General features: G+C 61.3%; 3 protein-coding genes across 7 annotated transcripts; all 3 read left to right on the forward strand.

Annotated features, from left to right (window-relative positions):
• The first annotated feature begins 1,906 nt into the window (after nt 1-1,906).
• LOC115346611 (SLAM family member 9-like) lies at nt 1,907-7,092 on the forward strand. Of its 3 annotated transcripts, none has more exons than XM_030026772.2 (5): nt 1,907-2,547; nt 3,241-4,275; nt 4,490-4,813; nt 5,481-5,766; nt 5,916-7,092. In XM_030026772.2, the coding sequence occupies exons 2-4, from the start codon at nt 4,134-4,136 to the stop codon at nt 5,711-5,713; spliced, it is 699 nt and encodes a 232-aa protein (XP_029882632.1). In that variant the 5' UTR covers nt 1,907-2,547; nt 3,241-4,133; the 3' UTR covers nt 5,714-5,766; nt 5,916-7,092. The 3 variants fall into 3 exon arrangements, 2 of the variants coding, with proteins under 2 accessions (XP_029882632.1, XP_040981936.1); XM_041126002.1 differs by having other exon boundaries at nt 1,907-2,514; XR_003925179.2 differs by lacking the exons at nt 1,907-2,547; nt 3,241-4,275; nt 4,490-4,813 and adding an exon at nt 5,182-5,347.
• Nucleotides 7,093-7,818: 726 nt separating this feature from the next.
• Nucleotides 7,819-14,211, forward strand: LOC115346450 (SLAM family member 9-like). 3 transcript variants are annotated; one of them, XR_003925141.2, is made up of 8 exons: nt 7,819-7,954; nt 10,399-10,491; nt 10,850-11,191; nt 11,514-11,807; nt 11,927-12,046; nt 12,152-12,232; nt 13,067-13,191; nt 13,316-14,211. XR_003925141.2 is itself a non-coding variant. In XM_030026513.2 (8 exons), exons 1-7 carry the CDS (start codon nt 7,882-7,884, stop codon nt 13,181-13,183), a joined length of 1,131 nt encoding a protein of 376 aa, XP_029882373.1. In that variant the 5' UTR covers nt 7,825-7,881; the 3' UTR covers nt 13,184-13,191; nt 13,316-14,211. The 3 variants fall into 3 exon arrangements, 2 of the variants coding, with proteins under 2 accessions (XP_029882374.1, XP_029882373.1); XM_030026513.2 differs by having other exon boundaries at nt 7,825-7,954; nt 12,152-12,243; XM_030026514.2 differs by lacking the exon at nt 10,399-10,491 and having other exon boundaries at nt 7,823-7,954; nt 12,152-12,243.
• Nucleotides 14,212-15,532: 1,321 nt separating this feature from the next.
• On the forward strand, nt 15,533-19,555 carry LOC115346451 (SLAM family member 5-like). The gene is made up of 4 exons (XM_041125997.1): nt 15,533-17,564; nt 17,883-18,164; nt 18,244-18,366; nt 18,564-19,555. The coding sequence occupies exons 1-4, from the start codon at nt 17,285-17,287 to the stop codon at nt 18,794-18,796; spliced, it is 918 nt and encodes a 305-aa protein (XP_040981931.1). The 5' UTR covers nt 15,533-17,284; the 3' UTR covers nt 18,797-19,555.
• Nucleotides 19,556-19,741: the final 186 nt, after the last annotated feature.

Here is a 19,741-nt window from a genome sequence, read left to right on the forward strand (position 1 = left end):
TACAAATGTAGCCTATTACTCGGCGTGTTTCCACGCCTGGTTTATTATGCATCAACCAAGCAATTTGCCTCCTGCTCCTGGGGACCCATCTTTAAAACAAAAAAGGTGCTTTGTCATCCTTAATGGTTTTTGCTGGAGCGAGGAGCAGGCAGCTGGAAGCACGGATAGATGGACACGGAGGAAAGGAAGAGACATTAAGTTTCTTCTCCGTCCATAACCCCTCTAACTCAAACGCTGCCACACGAACCAAGCCAGGCAGCTTCAAAGAGATCAGCTCAGCGCTGAAATCCAAGCCCCGAAGGTGTTTCTACCTTGCTGAAGAGGCAGCCTCCTTTCCCCAGGAAACAAATCTCCCCTCCTCGCCATCCGGCTAATTTATTCCCAAGATGTATTCTAATTTATTCCCCAGGACGGCGGCAGGCTCACCGTCTCCTTGCAGCAGCACAGAAATCTCTCGCTTCGTTCTTCCTCCCGCTTCCCTCACTGAGGTCGAAGCCTTCGGCGGGGGGGGGGAGCAGGAGGGGGCGGAATTTGGGGTGGGCTGTGTGATTTTATTGTTGCTTCCATCTCCCTGCACACCCATTCTCCCCTCAATGTGACAGAGAGGAGGGTGGCAGGCAGGAGGGTAGCATCTCTTGCCAAAGTTTGGGGGTGCAGGTGAAACCCCTGCCCTTGTCCCCGCATTTGGGGCGGGACGACACCAAGACGTACCCACCTTCACATCCCAGGGTTTTCTCCAAAATCCAGCCCAAGAAACACAACCCTGCAGCTTGGAGCTTGAGTCACCCTGACGACTACAGTGAGGAAAAAAAAAAAAAAAAAAAAATTAAAGATTCCTTCATGAAAACCATCATTTGTCTCTCAGAGCCCAGCGCCTGATAACAACACGCTGTAACCAAAGAGAGATACAATTCCTGTCCCTTCCCTCAGTGCTGGTTGTCATGCTGGAATTTAATCTGTTACCCAGGCTGGCGATAAAATATAATTTGATTTCGTTCCTAATAAGTCATGAACTCTTGGAGAAGAAAGACAGCGGGAGGGTTAAGGTTCCCTGAATTTGTCTGCGTGGCAGAACAACATAGAATTGGGAGCTAATGCCAGCACCCCAGCTCAGCGCTTAACACAAACACCCAAAGCAGAGGTTACAGGCAGAGGACAAGCAGATGCTGCCTACTGGCAGGGCCAGGTAAGTCCTGGGAGCAAACCGGGAGGGCACTGACCCTGGGACAGCGTGACCCAGTGGCCACCCCTCCAGCTGCAGCCCTTGGGCAAGACAGCTGCTTTGAGTTCAGTGGAGAAGAGGGGCCGAGGGCATGAGACGCACCCCCCCAAGTGCCAGTCCTCGGCCCTCACAGGCCTCCAGAGCAGGCCTCAGCAGCAGTCCTCGGCCCTCACAGGCCTCCGCAGCAGGCCTCAGCACCAGGCCTTACCCTCACGGGGCTCCAGAGCAGGCCTCAGCGCCAGGCCTTGCCCTCACGGGGCTCCGGAGCAGGCCTCAGCGCCAGGCCTTGCCCTCACGGGGCTCCGGAGCAGGCCTCAGCAGCAGCCCTCGGCCCTCACAGGCCTCCGGAGCAGGCCTCAGCGCCGGGCCTCGGCCCTCACAGGCTTCAGGCCTCGGCATCGCCCCTTCAGGACAACCGCCCCGGCTCTCCCGAGCTGCCGCAGGACCTCCAGCCCCAAGACCGCCGGTCCCAGGCCCTCCCCGCCCCGCCCCTCCCCGCCCCGGCCGGGCACTGAGAAGCCCCGCCCCCACAGCGGGGCTACTTATAGCCTCCGGAATCCCGCGAGACTTGGGTGGGGCCGCCGTCAGGTGAGAACGAGGCGGGGCGGGACGGGGCGGGGTTTGCCTGTTGCCGTTCCCTTCGTGCGTCATCAGTCGGTGCCCGGCGGCAGCCACGCCCTGGGGCGGGGGGTGCCGGTTGGGGCCTGGAAGCAGCAGCGGAGGGGGGTCCCCGGGAGTCTGGGGTGGGGGCTGGGGGTTGAGGGGCCCTTGGTAGGGTCAGAGGGCACTGGGCTGTGGGGGCCTGAGGGGAGCGGGAGCCTCCAGAGGTGTTGGGGGGAACGCTGAGGCCCGGGGCTGTGGTAGGCCCAGGGCTGGGGCCTGAGCCTGGGGGCTCCACCCAGAGCTGGGGGGCACTGGGGACCTTGGGGGGGCGGGTCTGCTACCCCCATAACCCTGTTTTGCTCCCTGGCTGGGGGGCAGCAGCTTGGCTGAGGTGGGCAGGGTCTGTCCCCTCGCTTCCATCTGCAGCCTCACCCACAGGCAGGCCTCTGTCCCCGGCTGCACCCCAAGCAGCGCGGGGTCTCCTCAGCCTCGGCAAGAGCAGCCCGGAGGGCACAGTTGAGGCCCAGAGGCGGCCACAGCGGCCAGGCCCATGCCCAAGAGTGATGGGAGAGGAGGCAGGAAGGGACAGGATGGGGTTTGCAGAGCGCTGCTGGGCTCTCCTGGTGAAGATGCTGCCTGCAAAGTGCTAAATTGTGTTACTGCTGGCCTGCCTCTGGAGGAAGCGATATGTAAGAGTGAATCTCTATCCCTAACCATTGGTGGTAAATAATAAAAGACTGTGTTTCTCTTCTCCCTGCGTTCTCAGCCCCCTCCAGCAGCCGTTTCTGGAGCAGTGGCCTGTTTCACAACATGCGCTTTCATGGCAGGGGCACTTGCTGCATGTGGGACTCGCTCACAGCAGCCCTTGGTGCTTTAACCATGTCGCGACTCTTTTTCTGAGGAGCAAAAGTGTCTTAACTATTTTGAGTTTGGCCATCTCTGCCCCTCGCAGAGGGTCAAAATCAGGACCCGGCACCGACACTGGCAGGTTGAGCTCTGGCCGTGGCTGTGGGGTGCACAGGCACCCCCAGTTTATGTTACCTGCTGAGTCCCTCATGGTTTTAAATGGTTGGTTTTCGGTCACTGGTGTGTGCTGGAGGGAACCGGGAGCTGGCATCAGCTTGCCGGGGGGGGGAGGGGTGTCCGTGCCCCGCCCCCGCAGCCTATGCTGGCCCCTGGCTCCTTCTCGTGCTTCGGGGCATGAGATGGCAGCACTGGGGGCGAGTCCGGAGTCCGGGTCGTGGGGGATGAGATCCCAACCCTGCGCCGGGGCAGGGTGGTAACGGGGTGGCTGCAGCAGGGGTACCCTATGGAATGGGGGGCTGAAAGCAAGGCCGTGGGCTGGTGCAGCCCCATGGGACCCACAAGATCCCTACAAAATAACATGTTTTCTGTCTGCACCGGGTGATGATTAGCTGTGACTGTCGCTGAGTCCTTTCCTGAGGCCACACTTCCCTCTGCTGGAAGGCCACATGGGCACATCCTTCTCCATTCATAAGATCTTGTTTACTGGGAGCAGTGGGGAAACCCCCAAACCCCCTCGGGTTGTCGCCTGCAGGCACAGAAACGACCGACAGTGCACTGGGTGAGGAAAACATGTGGCGGTGCCTCGGACACGACACTTTCGCACCCATTTCGGGAGCCGAAGCGAGGGGCACGGTCTGGCCAGGCACTGCTCCTCCTCCTCGCCTGCCAGCTGAGCCTGGGGTCTGTGGAGTGTGGCAGCTGCGGGCACCACTGCCCGTGGGGACCAACATCTGCGAGATGACGCCGGGCAGCCTGAATGTGGCTGTCTGAAAGATGGGAGAGGCTGGGGGACGGTGGGTGAGGAGGGCTGGATCCAGCCCTGAGGCATGCCCACCAGGAGGTTATGCTGCTCGTGGGGCTCAGCCGAGCCCATGCTCTGAGCAGACTTTGTCATCGCTACTGTGACAGTGATGGGGACAAAGAGAAGTGGGCTCTGACGCCCAGGACCCCCCTCGCTCACCCCACTGCCAAGACCTGGCTGAGGGGGACTTGACACCAGCTGGCAGCCCCAGGGCCAGGGGGATCCCCCGGTTCTGGTGCAGGGACGTCACTTCTCAGCCCTCCCTCCTTCCCTGTCTGGCAGGGCTGCGCCTGGGGGGGCCACAGCAGCAGGGGTGGCACGGCGGGTGGCAACGCAATGTCCCCTCCTTGTCACTCTGACCCTGCTAACGCAGGGACAGCAGCGCAGGTCGTGAGGCGGGAGGTGAAGGAAGGCTTTGCTGAGCTGCAGGCTGGCAAACGGGTGACGTGTGAAATTGCGGGGGGTTGTTGCTACTTATAGATGCCGGAGTGCGAATGTGGAACCCCACAGCTTTGTGCTTTCATTTGCTGCTGCATGAGAAGGCAGCAAGGGTTGAGGATGGGCAGGCACCGTGTCTGCCTTTTTGGGGTCGCCTTGCTGACCGCAGCCGCCGGCTTTGCAGGTGGGTGAAGGGCAAGAGCAGAGTTGTCTGCAAAATGGCTGGGGACGGTAGGCTTAGGTCGGCTGCAGCAGTCAGATCCCCTGCTGCAGGTAGTTTGCGGTCCCTCATCGCCCTGTGCCTGCAGCCCTGGGGTGAGGGACGGGGCAACGAGCTCCTGGGACCTCCCTTAACTTCTCTTCTGCACCCTGTTTTTCAGACACTTAATTACCCCAAGCCTGGGCACAGCCCCAGCAGGTGAATGGTGTCCTGGGGGTGTCTGTGCTGCTCTCCCCGGCTCTGCCCCCCAACAAGATGGTGAAGGAGATCGAGTGGAGCTTTTCAAATGGTGACGGTGCCAGCATTCGAGTGGCAGAGTTTGGCCCCGGCAGCTTTGAGCACCCCAACCCCAAGGACCGGTTCAAGGACGAGCTAGAGATGTTCAACAAGACGGCGCTGAAGATCAGGGCCCTGGAGCGGGGTGACAGCGGGGTCTACGGGGCTCGGATTAAACTGCAGCCGGCGCTGGTGGAGGATCCGTTCTTCAACCTCTTCATCTCCGGTGGTTGCAAAGCGGGGGGATGGGTTTTACAGAAATTCTTTCATTTGGGCACTAAACGCCAGCGTGCGTGGCCCCTCTGCTAGTGCAGTTGGGATGTTTCCAGCCCTGGGAACAGATTCGCCCCCATGTCCCTCTTCCCCCCTTGTGTGCAAAGTGACAATTTATAATCACTCGAGCTGAGTTCTCAGTACATTCTGTGGTTTTCCTGGCTGTGAAAAAGCACGGTCCCTGCCCCCCGCCCAGCCAGGACTCAGCGCCGCTCAGCATCAGCCGTGCACCGGGCTGCTGGCTGCACACCGGGGCCCCGCGTTCCCCCCAGCACGGCACGCAGGCGCTCGCTGCTCCTCGTGCGTCAAACGGCAGCTGCCGAGCCAAGGCTGGTGAGCACGTAGGCAGCTCCGGCTCTGAGCTTCCTGCTCCTGCACTGTTTCCTGACCTCCTCGCTCCATCATGCTGCAGCCACGCCGGGCTTGAGCTAATTGACTCTGGCAGCTGGCTGCGGCACAGGGCGTGTGGCTGGTCCCCGCAGCCATGGTGCGTGTTGGGCTGCGTCCTGGCTGTTCCCAGCCTCTGCCCAACCTTTTGGTTGCCCCTGAGCTCCCCCAATAAAGGAGGGCAGCAGGGAGCATCTGCTTTTGCCAGTGTGTATAATTCCCTTCTGCTGCAGAGCCGCTGCCGGACCCTGAAATCCAGAGCTGGCTGCTTTCAAGGAGCCCCATGTGGTGCCACCTCATGCTGTGGTGCCACATACCCAGCGGGGCTGGGGGCACCATCATCTGGATGAAACCCCGGGGAGAGCCGGGGGGGTGTCAGGGTGCATCCCCTCTGCAGCAGTGTGCTCCGTGTTGGGGTGCAGCCCAGCTCCCCCAACACCACCCTCACCTGCAGGGTCTGGCATGACCTGGAGGAGAGGAGCCAATCCATAGACCTGGCCAGCATGTGCTGGAGCGGAGGTGAGGGCAGCATGGAGGGATCAGAGGGGAGGTGAGGGTCTTGGGGGGCTCTCCTGGTATTTCCAGGCACCCACAAGCTCCCTGCTGCCCCGCAAAGGGCTGGTTTGGGAGCCGGGCATCCCCTCACTGTGGTCCTTTCCCCATCACAGGGGACAGCATCAGGCCCGGCTGCTAGACCACGGTGGCTGCAGTGGTGCTCCTGGCAGCCTACGCCACCACGCTGGAGTTTCCCCAAGTCCCTCCGCAGCACCGTCCCTGAAGAAGAGGGATGTAGTAACGGCTCAGACCTCCATGGCCGCCTTCACTGATGCTCTCCACTTTGCATTGGCGCTGCCTGGCTGCCCCTTCGGGCCAGCTCCTTGTGTGGCGGGGACATCCCTCGCTGTCACATGCCAAGAACCGTAGCCTGTTTCCATGGTCAGACGGCCCCAGCCACAGCGGCTCTGGGAGCAGCACGTGCTGACAGGAATGATGACCTTGGGACTGATACCATCTCCTTCCCCTGGGTCCCATGGACACCCTGACATCCCCGTAGAGGACCGAGTCAGCAGCTTTTCCCGGCGCGATTGTGGGGGAGTGACAGATCCAGCAGCTCTGCTTGGTGTTTCCCGAAGTCCTGAGCCAGCACCTGGTGCTTTCAGCCCACCCAGCCAGACAAGCCCTGGTGAGATGCTGCCCGTCTCCTCATTCACGCAGGTACCACGGGGGATGTCCAGTACAGTGATGCTTCACCTCGCCAGGGATGTCCCAGCTTGCAGAACCCCTCAGTGCCAGCTCACAGGCAGGAGAATTTGGCAGGAGGAAGCCCCTGCCTTGCACAAGAGCTGGTGACATCCCCAGCAAGCGCCTGCCGCAGACCCCTGCCTCCAGATGGATGGCCTTCATGCCATCCAGCTGCATTCTTCTTCTTCTCCTTGGCTCTCAGAGGACCAGCTGGACTTCCCCGTTAGCTGGAATTTTCAACTCAGCGATTTTTATTTCCCCTCTGCCCTTGAGAGATGTGGGAGGAACTGGCAGAGTGGGCAGCATGTCCAGCCCCTGCTTGGCTGCCTGCTCCTCTCAGGGGTCCCCAACGGGCAGTTTTGGGACATTCACCGGCCACAAACAGCCCGTGTCCCTCTCTGCACCAGCCTCAGTTTCCCCAGTGCTTTGAGGACCCTCTTTGAAAGTGCCCCAGGAGAAGCGCTGGAGTTAATAGTCCCCTGGGTGCAGGTTAATGACTTGCTCATAGGTGGGGAGCAGTGAACACTGTCCCATCTGCTCTCTCCTGCAGCCCTGCTGCAGAGGCTGCTTTCCCCCTCCCTGTTTTCCATTTTGAGTTGCTGGAGGTTTTAAATAAAAAATAAGCTTTCTGTGCTGCTAATGCAAAGTGCTTCCTTCCAGCCACGGCCCCCGCAGCAGCTCAGGGCTCTGACATTGTGGCTGGAGGGCTTGGTGGGTGGCTTCTGCAGCCCCCTGAGAGGGAGAGGTGTGTGAGGGACTGGGGGGAGCCCATGGGGACGATTTGGTGGGTCCACGGCTGCCTTGGCATTACCACCAGACCCTGCCAAGGCATCTATTTCCCAGGTGTGCCCCCTGTGATTCAGGCAAGACCTCCCATCTGCTCAGGGACATCCCCTCCCATGCTGTTTTCTGCACCCAAGGGGGCTCAGGCACCCCCATGCTCCCCATGGGAGTGGAACTGGGGGTGCTCCCACCACCCAGCTCCAGGACGCTCCTGCTGCCTGGGTTTCCCCAGGGAAGTGCTCTTGATATTGGGAAGCCCATTTCAATGAGCCCTCGGTCATCCCCAGGGCCAGTGGGGGAGACCTGGTAGGGCTGTGCTGGGCATCGCCAGCGTTAATTCAGGCACTGAACCAGGCTGATGAGGGATGCTGCAGGGTCGGGGGTCACCAGCAGCCCCCACCATGCTCGCTTAGCATCCTCGGTGGCATGGGTCCTGCACGCTTCCCCCCCTTGACCACCTCATCATTTATGGCCAGCTAATTAATAAGCTGGCTGTGCCCTGCTATGCACGGCTTCCTACGACTTGCAGGGAGAGGCAGCTTTGCTCCTCCCCATCTCTCCTGCTGCTGACTCTGCCCACTGAGCCACACGAAGAGTCGAGGAGGAGAAATGGAGGGGGAATTGGCCAGGAGCAAAGCCCAGCTACCCTCGCTGCTCCTGGCGCTGCTCAGCCTCGGGCCAGGTGAGTGGGTGGGCGGCCGCTGCTGAGCCCTCGTCCCTCGGGAGCCTTGTGGCAGGGGGCTGGTGCAGGGTGGGCTACGGGCAGGGATGCCGACCCCATCCTGCCTTCTCCCTGCCTGCTGCTGGCTAATTGCAGCCCACCCCAACGCTGCCCCTCCATCCCTCTACACTCCCAGCTGGGCGCGAGATGATTTCTGGAATGCTGGTTTAGCGGTCCAGCCTTAATGAGAGGTTTCATAATGAGGCGGCAGCCAAGCGGCCACGGACCCCCTGACTCCATCCCCCCGTGAGGGTCCCCTCACCCCTAACGTGGCTTCTGCCTGGTGCTGCTGTCGCCCCACGGAGCCCTTTAACCCCCCGGGACCGTGTCAGATCTGACTGTGAAGCAGCTCCTTACGTAAAGCAGGAGCGAGGAATCCCCTTAATTCCCAGCGTGCTAATCCACACTTTTAATAATTCCCATAAAACCTCCAATTCCTACAGAAAGCATCTAGTAGTACAGGCAGATTAGCGGCAGGGGGGTTATCTTCCTAATGATTAATTGGCTTCACGAGCAAGACAGGCTGTCGCCAGCCATTGGGCAGGAGGGCTGTGGTACAAGGTGCCAGCTCTGCCACACTGATGACAAATATCTGACCCAGCTAGATGGAAAATAGACTGTTAATGATGCTTTGGAGTTTTCCAGCTGCTTTCTTTGATCAAAATTATTTGATATCAGAGTGTAGTGGGGTGGGGGGTGTGTGTGATGAGAAAGAGCAAAATCTGGGCTGGCGGTGAATAAATACTGGGCTAAAATCAGCCCTGTAGCTGTTTTTTTGAGGGTCTGATGGAGACCCGAGTTGGACTAATCTGGGTGCCAAATGCATCATGATGCATCGAGCATCAACGTGTTTGTCCCCCTCCCTCGCCCACTGGATCCTGCCTTGGAGTTGTGGCTATGGAGAGTCGGGTTCCCGGAATCCTGTGGTAAACAGGATGAACCGGGAGGATGCCGGGGAGGCAAGGCGGCGGCTGGGCTCGGCAGAGGCCTGGAACCAGCCGGCTTTTCCCAGCCGTCATTTCCTCTAACCGCTCATACAATAGGGTGGGGGTGGCCAGCGGGGACCCCCCCACAGAGCCACAGCTGGCGGATGTACTGTGGGAGGGTGGAAAACGCCGGGAGGCGTGCAGGGAGGATGCCCATGCCGTGCCCATGCCGTTGCCTGCACGGTGCCCTAGGTGAGCAACCCCTGGTTTAAACGCGGTGGGCAGCGCCACTGGGGAAGCACGGCTGACGGACAGATGGATGGCGGGCAGACGGGGCACACATGCACCTCCAGCCTTCGCATGGCTGTGGCGAGGGATGGGGGAAGAGCATCTGCCCAACGTCCTCCATAAGGAACCTGATGAGCTTCTGCAGGACCCCCCCAGCTCCTTTTTCCTACTCAGGGTGCTGGCTGTCCCCTTCTGTCCCCCCCCAGACCCCAAACCTGGTATCTCAGGACTCCCAGCTTCCCCCTCACTATCCCACTGATCCCCCCATGCCACCCCACTCCCACGCACAGGCTCAGCATCCTCCCTTAAAGCTCAGCGAGAGCCACGCGTCGATGGTGCCCACGGCCGGGGCAGCTTCACAGGGCCCCGAAAACTTCACAGGCACCCAGGAAAGCGGTAGAAATCTGATCGGGCTTATGATTCGCCTGGAAGAACAGGAATCGAGCCTGGGATAAGCAGGATCAGCGCAACAAAAGCTCCAGTGACATGGAGCACTTCTTATAAAGCAAAGCGAAGAGGCAGCTTGTAATGTGGGGCTGCTGGAGGGTTTTATACAAAGTAAACACTCGAATGTCTGTGTTTAATCTGCTTTAATATACAGGCACATCTGTTTCTGCCTCCTGTGGGCGGGGGGAGAGGAGGGGAGGCGGCAGGGGGCTGCACCGAGGCGATGCAGGACCCATCAACCCATTGTGGGGACCCATCCTAGCCAGGACAGGGGGAAAGCCGCTTGCCCCGACCTCGCCATTCCAACAGCTGGGCAACCCGGTCCCCATGTGGGACAAGGAGAGGGAGAAGGGGAGGCTGTTATCCCAGTGGCAGAGAAGCGTGGGGGGCTGCGGGGGCCGGGGCCGGCAGAGGAGACAGCTTGTAGGTAGGCGGGAGCTGCCAGGAGCGAGGGAGGTGGTGCCGAGCAGCTCCTGGCATGATTTTGCAGAGAGCTGTCGATGCTGCCAAAAAAAACCCCATGGTGGCAGCTCAGATGGAGGGGCTGAAACTTGCCCCTTGCTGAAACTTGCTGGGGAGCTGCCTGGGGTAGAGACAGCAAACTCCATCCCTGCAGGAATCACCCTGGTCCTGCATCTCGGAGGTGGCTCCATCCCTTCTGGGTCCAGCATCTCCACCATGCAGGGACCCCAGCAACCATCCCAGCTCTCCCCCATCACCTTAACCCTTGTTGATCTTTTGTAGGCATCTTGGCCGAGGTGCGTTTTAAGGCGGACAATGAGGTTTTGCAGATGCTGGCTGGGAACTCCTCCCAGACTCTGTTGGAGCGTTGCTCTGGTGAGAGCCCGGCTGCAGCCCCGGGGATGGCACCGTTCAGATGGGGCACCCGCATCTGAACCAGTAGATGCTTTATTTTTTTTTCGGCAACCAGTCTCCAAGCCCTGCATCCTTCCCTCCCTGCCAGAGTAGGAAGTGGCTCCGTCGGGATATGGGGTCTTTTGGGTGGGGACATCCCCGTCCCCAGCCCAGAAAGGGACCAGCCGGCGGAGAGACCAGGTGGCTGCGTCAGGGTGGGGAGATGCTGCTTCTTCCGCCTGAAAAGGGACACGTCCCCAGGGGTCCTTCTGTCCCTGTCTTTTCCCTGCTGTCCCCGTCTTGTCCCCACGCACCCGATGACTTTCTGCCTTGTCCGTAGAGCTCCTCTTCGGCCAAGCCAGGGCACAGCCCCAGCAGGTGAATGGTGTCCTGGGGGGGACCGTGCTGCTCTCCCCGGCTCTGCCCCCCAACAAGACAGTGAAGGAGATCGAGTGGAGCTTTTCAGCTGGTGCTGGTGCCACCATTCAAGTGGCAGAGTTTGGCCCCGGCGGCTTTGAGCGCCCCGACCCCAAGGACCGGTTCAAGGACCGGCTGGAGATGTTCAACAAGACGGCGCTGAAGATCAGGGCCCTGGAGCGGGACGACAGCGGGGTCTACGGGGCTCGGATTAAACTGCAGCCGGCGCTGGTGGAGGATCAGTTCTTCAACCTCTCCATCTATGGTGAGCAGCTGCATGCTGGGGTTTTGGCAGAGGTGCTGGGGGCAAACCTAGAAAGCCCTGAGTGCGAGCACTAACACATTTACAGGTGGGGAAACTGAGGCACGGAGCAATGTTGGGGTTTACCAGGGTTAGGTTAGACCCTTGCCTTTGCACCCCAGTGCCTGCAGCCCCTCAAGCTCTGCAAAAGGCCAAATCCTGCCACCACAGGGGCCCCCGGGCTGGCTGTGCCATGCCCGGCTGGGGACAAGCATGATGGTGGGGATGAGCAGCGTGGAGAAATCCCTGCTGTCCCATGCTGATCCGTCCCCTCCATCGGATGCAGAGTCGGTGCCAAGCCCCCGGACTCGCAGCCAGCTCCTGGCCAGCACCCTGGAGTGGTGCAACCTGACATTGCAGTGCCAGGGCGCCGGCAAAGGCGCCGTCAATGTCACCTGGAAGAAGGACAACGTCATCTGGGACCTGACCTCTGACCGCCACCAGCTCTCCCCGGATGGGACCACCCTACGGTTGGCCCTACCACCCACTGCCGCCAATGTCACCTACGCCTGCACCGTCAGCAACCCTGCTGACCAGAAAGTCGTCCTCTTTGACCTGCAAGCCATCTGCCAAAGCGGAGGTGAGACCCTTGCCCCGGGGATGCACAGGTGTCCATCATCAGCTGGCTGGCTCGGCACGGGGAGGCGGGGGGGCTCAGCCCTTGATGGGGGGTTGGCACCGCTCTCTCTACCCACCCAGGGGGACAGACATCCTTCTCAAAGTCAGGGTACATCGTCCTGACCCTCATCCTGCTGGCGGTGAGCTTGGGGGGAGCCTTCTGGTGCTGGCGGATGAATAGTGAGAAGGCAGCAGACCCAGGCAAGTGAAGCCGCCCCCCTCCCCGAGAGCTGGCATGGCTTTGAGGGGCCTGGGGGAGTGTGTGTGGGGGTTCCTGGCCCCCCCTCATGCCCTGCTCCCCTGCAGCTGCCACCCCCACGGTGCCCGCCGAGGAGAGCCCCTCTGACCCCCAGTACACCGAGATCGTGCGCCGGAGCCCCCCGGAAGGTAATGACCAGGTGAGGCCCCCGGGGGGCTGGGGGCTGCCGCCCAGGGAGGGCTGTGCTGGGGGGTCCCAGCCATGCTGAGGGGGTCCCAGCCAAACTGGGGTCCCAGCCATGCTGGGGTCCTGACAACTCCAGGAGTCCCAGTCAAGCCGGGAGTCATGGCAACACTGGGGGTCCCAGCCACATTGGGGGTCTTGGCTGACTGGGAGTCCTGGCCACGCTGGGGTCTTAACAACACTGGGGGTCCCAGCCACATTGGGGGTCTTGGCTGACTGGGAGTCCTGGCCACGCTGGGGTCTTAACAACACTGGGGGCCCCAGCCATGCCAGGGGGTCCTGGCCAAACTGGGGTCCCAGCCACACTGGGCTTATGACAACACTGGGGGTCCCAGCCACAGTTGAGTCCTGTTCAAACTGGGGGTCCTGCCAAACCGGGGGTCCTGGCCACACCAGGGTCTTGGCTACACCAGGGGTCCCAGTCACGCTGAGGTCATGGCATCATGGGGGCCCCAGCCACACTGGGGGTCCCAGTCACACTGGAGTCATGGCCACACTGGGGGTCATGGCCACACTGGGGGTCCCAGCCACACTGGGGGTCCCAGCAATGCCAGGGGTCCCATCAACACTGGGGGTCCCAGCCACACCGGCGTCCCAGCCACACCAGGGACCTGGTCACACTGGGGGTCCTGACCACAGCAGTGTCCTGGCCCCACGGGACACCCATGGGTGCAGGCTGAACTCCGTGCCAGGGCAGAGCAACCGGCAGGCCCTCCCCAGGGCTGGGGAGGGGATTGGGGCTGGCGGGTCCCTCAGCAGCCCCCCAATTTCTGCCGCAGGGCCTCAGTCACCCCGAAAATAACCAGGAGCAGAGCCCGCCACAGAAAGCACTGGTCACCACCGTCTACGAGCAGATCCGCCGGGCGCCAGAGGACACAGCCGAAGAAGTGACATAGGCCCTCAGGTGCGGGGGGGCTGCCCCCAAAAAAAGACTGATGCCGGGTTGCGGGGGGTGTCTGTATGTGGGGACCCCCTGAACCTCCATCACTGCACACTGCGGAGGCTGAAGGGGCTCCTCTCTCCCACAGGCACCCGCAGAGCCGGAGCATCGGGATTTCCCGGAAGGGCTGTAAAGTGCGTTGTGTGCCAAATCCGAACCCTTCAGCCCCCCTTTTGGCTCCAGGGATGGGAGACACCATCTCGGGGCCATAACCGGCCGGATACTTTCCCCCCCACCTCCGGTTTCTCTCCAATCTCCTTGTCTGATGCCCTTCGAGACTGTTTTGGGGAGCAGGATCCCGGACCAAGGCAGAGACAAGTGGCAGCGAAGATGGGGGACCCTCTGTGGTCCCCAGTTACCCCGGGATGGGGACACACACACACACACACACCGGGGTTCACCTCCCACGTGCCGCCACTGCCGGGCTTGGCCGGGGCTGGGGGCATTGGGGAGGGCAGGGGCACATCCTGGTGCCAGCCAGGCCATGCTGCTTCAGCACGGCACTGCACGTCCAGGATGAGACCCCCTTGGGCACACTGACAACCCCCAACCCATCCCACTCCCACCCATTCCCAGGCCTCCCCCCCACCTCCAGCTCCCCCCCAGGGCCTCACAGGGACCCTCTGTCGGGAGATGCCCACGCAGGGTGGACCTGCCCACCCGCTTCGCTGCTGCCACAGAGACACGGGGAGGGGGGACACTGGGGTGTCCCCCCAGCCCCATCCCATGCAGCTTCCACTGGAGTGGAGCTGGGTGGCATCTCCAGGGCCATGGAGGGATGCAGAAGGGACTGTCGCCCAAGCAGACCCACTGAGAAGCACCCCCCCCTTCCCTACTCCCCGAGCTGTTGCCTATGTAGCCGGTATTGTGACGATGGAGGGGGTGTCCCACTGCCTGTGTGTCCAGCATCTACTGTCACGGGGCCCCTCGCTCGGCCAGACCTCCCACCGTTGTAAAAACAGCAAATAAATGTTGGTGAGATCACAGGGGAGAGCTGGCAGAGCGGGCACGCGTGGGCATGCGTGGGCATGCAAGTACATGTGTGTGCATGCATGTGCGTGTGTGTGCATGCATATACCTGTGTGTGCATGCATATACGTGTGCACACGTACACCTCTTTGTGCATCCGCACGTGGACCCGTTGCAGTAAAAACATCCCGGGGCCGTGCAAACTGCCCAGGTTTGGGGCTGCACCCCAAGAAACCCCAGCCCGGCCCCCTGTGTGCAGGGGAGGGACACAGCTGCCTCTCTCTTCCCTTTTTGGAAAGGCAGCAGCGGCATGACCTCTGCTTGTGGTCTGTGTGCTGCCTGGGGCCAGCCCGGCCCCCCACATCCCTCCCTGAAACCCAGGGGGCTCTCGCAGCCTGACCCTCCATCACAGCTGGGAGTCCCAAGGGGTGACAACCGCCATGGGGACAGGGCAGGGCTGTCCCCAGAGACCTGCTCCTATTTTACCTGTCTTCTGCTGCTGCTGTGGGGGGTTTGGTGCAGCAAAAGCTTCTCAAGCAAAGACTTTGCTGCTGGTGGTGAGAAACTGGCCAAGCCCCCAGCAAGAAGTGCAGCATCAGGGCAGGGGAACAGGACATCCTGGGTGATGGGGATGGAACATCCTGGACACTGGGAACCCAACCAGGACATTTCCAAGCCAACAGGGACCCTCTCCCCTCAATTTAAAGCCAGGGAAACCCTCCTTGGGAAGAGCAGCCACCCCAGCTTGGCCCCATGGTGGGAACAAGGACTCATCCTTATCCCAGGTGTGCTCAGCTCCATACAGGCAGCCAGCCCAGCTGGTATTATTTACCCAACAGCAGGCAGGAGAAGATAGCATCCGGCTCCTTCCTTTATTTATTACACCTGGTTCCCAGGGGGAAATCAAGGGCTGGGCAGTGGGGATCAGCTTGGGGGTTTTGGGGACCAGCAAAAAACCCTTGGTGCAGCTGGAGGGAGAGATCCCACTGACCCCAACCCATGGCTGGGCTGTGCTGGCTGTGGCTTGGTGATGTCCCCATGGTGTCCTTGTGTCACCACTCCTCTGGGAAGGTGCGTTACCATACGTGGGTAGATTTGCATGTTCACTCCCTCCAAGCTGGTACATCGAGCTGAGATCAAGGCTTTGAGCTCGCAGCAGTGTTGGAGCAATGGGGATGTCGCTCGGCTGCCCATGTCCCCGTGTCCCCTGGCTGCTGGTGCTGCTCCTCGTGGTGGCAGGTAGGAGTGAGGGGAGGGCAGCAACTGTGCTGGGAGGGGACCATGGCTGTTCCGATGCTTGTGACCCCCATTTTTTAGGGAGCGGGTGGCGGTGGGAGAGAGCTGGGGGGCGTGGCTTTGGGTCCCAGTTGCAAAATGAACCCTAGCCCTGGGAGTTCAGAAAATACATGAAATATTAAGGGCAAGAACAGGAATTTCCCTCTGCGAAGGAGCCGGGAATGATGTATCAGGGCACTGGTGGTTCCTTGCCAGGGTGAGCTGGGGCAAGCTGGGGCTGCTTGCTTGCAGCTGATGGGGGGAAATGATGTGGGGCATTGCTCAGCCTCCCCTCCTCACTTTATTGCTGGCATAAATCAATCCTCGAGAGGTTTACGGACCCCAGGGCCAGCACCTGGGGCTGTTTCCTCCTTCTTCTGCTCTGTGGCTGCTGCTTGGACACCCTCGGCCCAGCCAACCCGCCACAGGAAAAAGGAAAATTAATTTTGGCGAGTTACGGAGGAAGGCAAGGAGGGGCAGTCTCCCCTCTTTGTTTGCCTGTGTGTTTCCGTGAGGAGGAAGAGGGACGCCAAAGGGTGGCTTGGCCCTGGGCTGCTCCGGCTGTGCTGCAGCATTACTGCTACATACCCACCTCTTCGGGGTTTGGGGGCGGGGGGGGGGGCGGCTGTATCCTGCAGCTGTCGGGTGCACCTGGAAAACGCTCGATGGGTGCAATGAGTGGGCAGGGGTTGGGTGCTGCCCAGCATTTAACCACCACCTAGCTGGGTGCCCCCAGGGACGGCTGGGACACGGCAGTGCCATGGTCTTGCTCCCCACCACCGCACACAGCCGCTGAACTGAGCGCAGCATCCCGCCAGCACCTGACGTGGTGGTACCCAAATGAATCCCCCCACTCCGCTCCCAGGGGAGCGCATGCCCTGAACTGGGGGGTGGGGGTGTCCACGGCCATGCTCGCATGATGGTGTGATGAACCCCCCAACGCTGCGCTGGTGCGTGCATTTTGCAGCTATGCTGGCTGTGTGGTGCCCTTCACCTCGCCTTCCTCTCTGAAAACCAAAGCAGTGGAGGGAGACGTCAAAGCCGGCCCCAAAGCACGCAAGAGGTGAGTAACTGGCAAGTTGGGGTGCAGAATGAGCCCTGCGATGTGTGGACATGGTTGGCTGGCTGTCTTTCCCCTGTCCGGGGGTGGCTGCATCGACATCTCACAGCATTCAACGTCTTGGAGTTGCATCGCCCAGCGTGGGTAGCTCTGCTGCTGGGAGCATCTCACTGTCACCCCAGGAATAGAGGGGCTGCGCCCCCCCAAAAGCTCAGCGCTGAGCTGTCCCACAGCCCTGGACGGAGGGTCCCTGTCCCCACTGGGACCCATGGGCACGTTTCCCAAAGGTTTAACCTGAAATGCGCCCTGTTTTGAGCCCTGCTTGGGTGCAGGCATGGTGGGGAGAGCATCCCTGTCCTCTCCGTGAAGCCCTGGCTGGTCCCTATCATGGGGATGACCCATGCACAGTGTGGGGTGACACTGGGACAACACAAGATGATACTGGGAAGGCACCATGAGCGCCCAGCATCCCCCCTGGCCCCGGGGGATGCCCAGCCCCGTGCGTGGTACCCAGCCACCAGGGATGCTGGCAGGAGAGGTGATGGGTGTAGGATTAAATGAATCATCTCAGGCAGGCACTGCACTCTCATGACTAAGGCACCAGTGGGCAGGTGCCCACAGGTACCTCAGGTGGGGGCTGTGGGCAGGAACAGGGGGTCTGCTGGGGGTCCCCATCCTCCACACTATCCCTGTCCTGGCCAGGTGCTGCGGCTGCCCAGCCCTGGCACGTGAACGGCGTCCTGGGAGGGGTCTATGCTGCTCTCCCCGGCTCTGCCCCCCAACAAGACAGTGAAGGAGATCGAGTGGAACTTTTCAGTCGGTGCCGGTGCCACCATTCAAGTGGAAGAGTTTGGCCCCAGTGCCTTCAAGCGCCCTGACCCCAAGGACCGGTTCAAGGACCGGCTGGAGATGTTCAACAAGACAGCGCTGAAGATCGGGGCCCTGGAGTGGGACAACAGTGGGGTCTACGGGGCTTGGATTAAACTGCACCCAGCAGTGGTGGAGAATCAGTCCTTCAACCTCTCCGTCTACAGTGAGCGGCTGCAAAGCAGCAGGTGGTAGAGTTGGGTTTACAGCCCCAGCGGGACCAGCCTGCGGGAGAGGCAATAAAACCCTTCTACGCCCGGAGTTATCAGCGCCCAGGAAAGGGGAAGAGAAATTGCTCTTGCTGCTGAGCATCTGTCATGGGAATTTTCCTGGGTTTATGACTAACCACAATCCACCCCCACCTGCACTTCCCCTTCCCGCACCCCCTTGCTGCCCCTCCGGCCCAGCTTGCTCTCCCTGGGGGATCAAGGGTGTCCCTGGGCAGGCTGGGTTCCATGACAGGTTTTGTTTACACCTTAAACAGGGCCGGTGCCAGTGCCGGGGATCCAGCACCGGCTGCTCCCCCTCACCACCCAAGGGTTCAATGTCACCCTGCGGTGCTGGGTGCCGGCCAGCAGCAATGCTGAAGCCATCTGGCAGCTCAGTAGCTCCCCCAGGACGCCGTGGGGACAGCTCTGTGAAGACAGCCAGACGCTGTGCCTGGCCGTGCCTGCCAGCACCTTCAGCTCCAGCTACACCTGCGTGGCCCAAAATCCCATCCAGGAGAAGAACACCTCCATCCGCCTGGACGCCCTGTGCCAGCAGGGTAAGCACCCACCCCACCCCCCCGGCACCCACTGCCACCCAACCAGTGGGGTCCTGGCACCCACCACGGCTTGTCGCAGCAGGGACGCCTGACTGGTGGAGGTGGCATATGTGCCTGGGGCTGCTGGCCGTGGGCGTGGGAGCCCTGCTCAGCGTCGACTGGCTGCGGAGGAAGAAGAGGAGAAAGAAAGCAGCCGAGGGAGGTGGGTGCTGCTGGGTCAAGGCTATGTCCTCGCAGCCAGGATTGCTTGGCAAACAGAGCTGGGAAAGAGGGAACCGGCTTTTTTCCTTTGCTGTGGCTCTGCCTGCCTGCCCCTGCCTGGACCAGGATGGCTCCATCACCTCCTTCCCCGCATCCCAGCTCCCCTCGGCTCACTCCCACCTGCTCCTCTCTCCACAGCCGCCCTCGCCTCCCCCTCGAGCGAGGATGCTCTGCCGGAGCCATTTTATGCCAAGATCCAAAGGAGAACCCCCCCCCCAGAGACGCATGAGTGGGTGAGGCTGGGGGGCCGGAGCCAAATTTGGCTCCTGGCCAGTTGCACAGTGATGCTGGGGCCGAATTTGGCTCATGCTGGGGCCAGGCTCCAGCTTTCAGCCCTTCTCTCCAGGTTGAGGGTCCCTCCATGTCCCTGAAGTCCCCTGAGCTGGGGGCTGCAGCCCCCTTCCTCAAGCCCCATCCCCCTGGAAGCGGCTCCTGGGGTGGACGGGGAGGTGCTGCGAGGTGACATTGAAGGGCACTTTCCAGGGCTACCATGTCCCCGGGGGGCTCGTCCCCAGCCAGGGAGCGGCTGTGACCATCCCCCTGCCAAAAGGTGGGTGGCTCAGGGGGGGGTTCTCCCTGTTTTCTGGCCCCAAGAAGCAAGACCACCCCACCACCATCTACAGCTAGCTGCAGGCAGGCACAGGCAGCTGGGCCGAGACAGTTGCCTTGCCTGCCACAGCTGGTGAGTGCCGCTGGCATCTCGTCCATGCCGGCACTGGCGGGGGCTCCATCCTCATCCCACTAGCTGCAGAGGGACCCGGCTCTGTCCCAGCAGTGATTGTCCCCAAGCAGGACAGCTGGAGCTGCAGGATGGGACCCACTGATCCCCCGTGACACTGGGCAGGAGTGGCTGCCACATGAAGCCGTGGGCTGACGGACACTCGTGTACCCCCCCCACCGCATCCTCTATGTTCCCCCACCTCTGCTGTGAGAGCAAAGCAGGACTCGGGGCAGGGGGTTGGGGGGGGGTGGCAAGCAGCAGCCCTGGGGGCTGCCACATCCCCTTTCCCCAAACGCAAGAGCAGCCTGGCAGGGATGGGGGTGTGGGACAGGCTGGAGGGGGGGGGAGGCCAACCTCCATCCCCACCCCTTGGCTCATGTGTGACTCCAATAAAGGTGGTTGAAGGTGAGGTGTGGGTGGATTTATGGGGGCCAAAGTCCTCCCTGGGGCACCCAGAGGTGTGGGGGCTCTGCAGCGTGGTGGGGGTCTCTGGGTGATGGGGGGGCAGGGAATAGCACCCCATGCCTCTGTGCAGCAGGTCAGGGGTGGGTCACAGGGTGCCCTCTCCTAGAGTGTGGGGCCTCCCCAGCTGCCC

The sequence above is a fragment of the Aquila chrysaetos genome, chromosome 9, assembly GCF_900496995.4.
Source record: "Aquila chrysaetos chrysaetos chromosome 9, bAquChr1.4, whole genome shotgun sequence".
Classification (NCBI taxonomy): Eukaryota; Metazoa; Chordata; class Aves; order Accipitriformes; family Accipitridae; genus Aquila; species Aquila chrysaetos.

Coding starts and splice junctions, on each gene's coding strand:
- LOC115346611 (XM_030026772.2), top strand. CDS start 4,134: ATGCCGGAGTGCGAATGTGGAACCCCACAGCTTTGTGCTTTCATTTGC. Junction 4,276..4,489: donor CGCAGCCGCCGGCTTTGCAG/GTGGGTGAAGGG, acceptor AATTACCCCAAG/CCTGGGCACAGCCCCAGCAG. Junction 4,814..5,480: donor CTTCAACCTCTTCATCTCCG/GTGGTTGCAAAG, acceptor CTTCTGCTGCAG/AGCCGCTGCCGGACCCTGAA.
- LOC115346450 (XM_030026513.2), top strand. CDS start 7,882: ATGGAGGGGGAATTGGCCAGGAGCAAAGCCCAGCTACCCTCGCTGCTC. Junction 7,955..10,398: donor GCTGCTCAGCCTCGGGCCAG/GTGAGTGGGTGG, acceptor GATCTTTTGTAG/GCATCTTGGCCGAGGTGCGT. Junction 11,192..11,513: donor CTTCAACCTCTCCATCTATG/GTGAGCAGCTGC, acceptor CATCGGATGCAG/AGTCGGTGCCAAGCCCCCGG.
- LOC115346451 (XM_041125997.1), top strand. CDS start 17,285: ATGCTGCTCTCCCCGGCTCTGCCCCCCAACAAGACAGTGAAGGAGATC. Junction 17,565..17,882: donor CTTCAACCTCTCCGTCTACA/GTGAGCGGCTGC, acceptor CACCTTAAACAG/GGCCGGTGCCAGTGCCGGGG. Junction 18,165..18,243: donor GGACGCCCTGTGCCAGCAGG/GTAAGCACCCAC, acceptor GGCTTGTCGCAG/CAGGGACGCCTGACTGGTGG.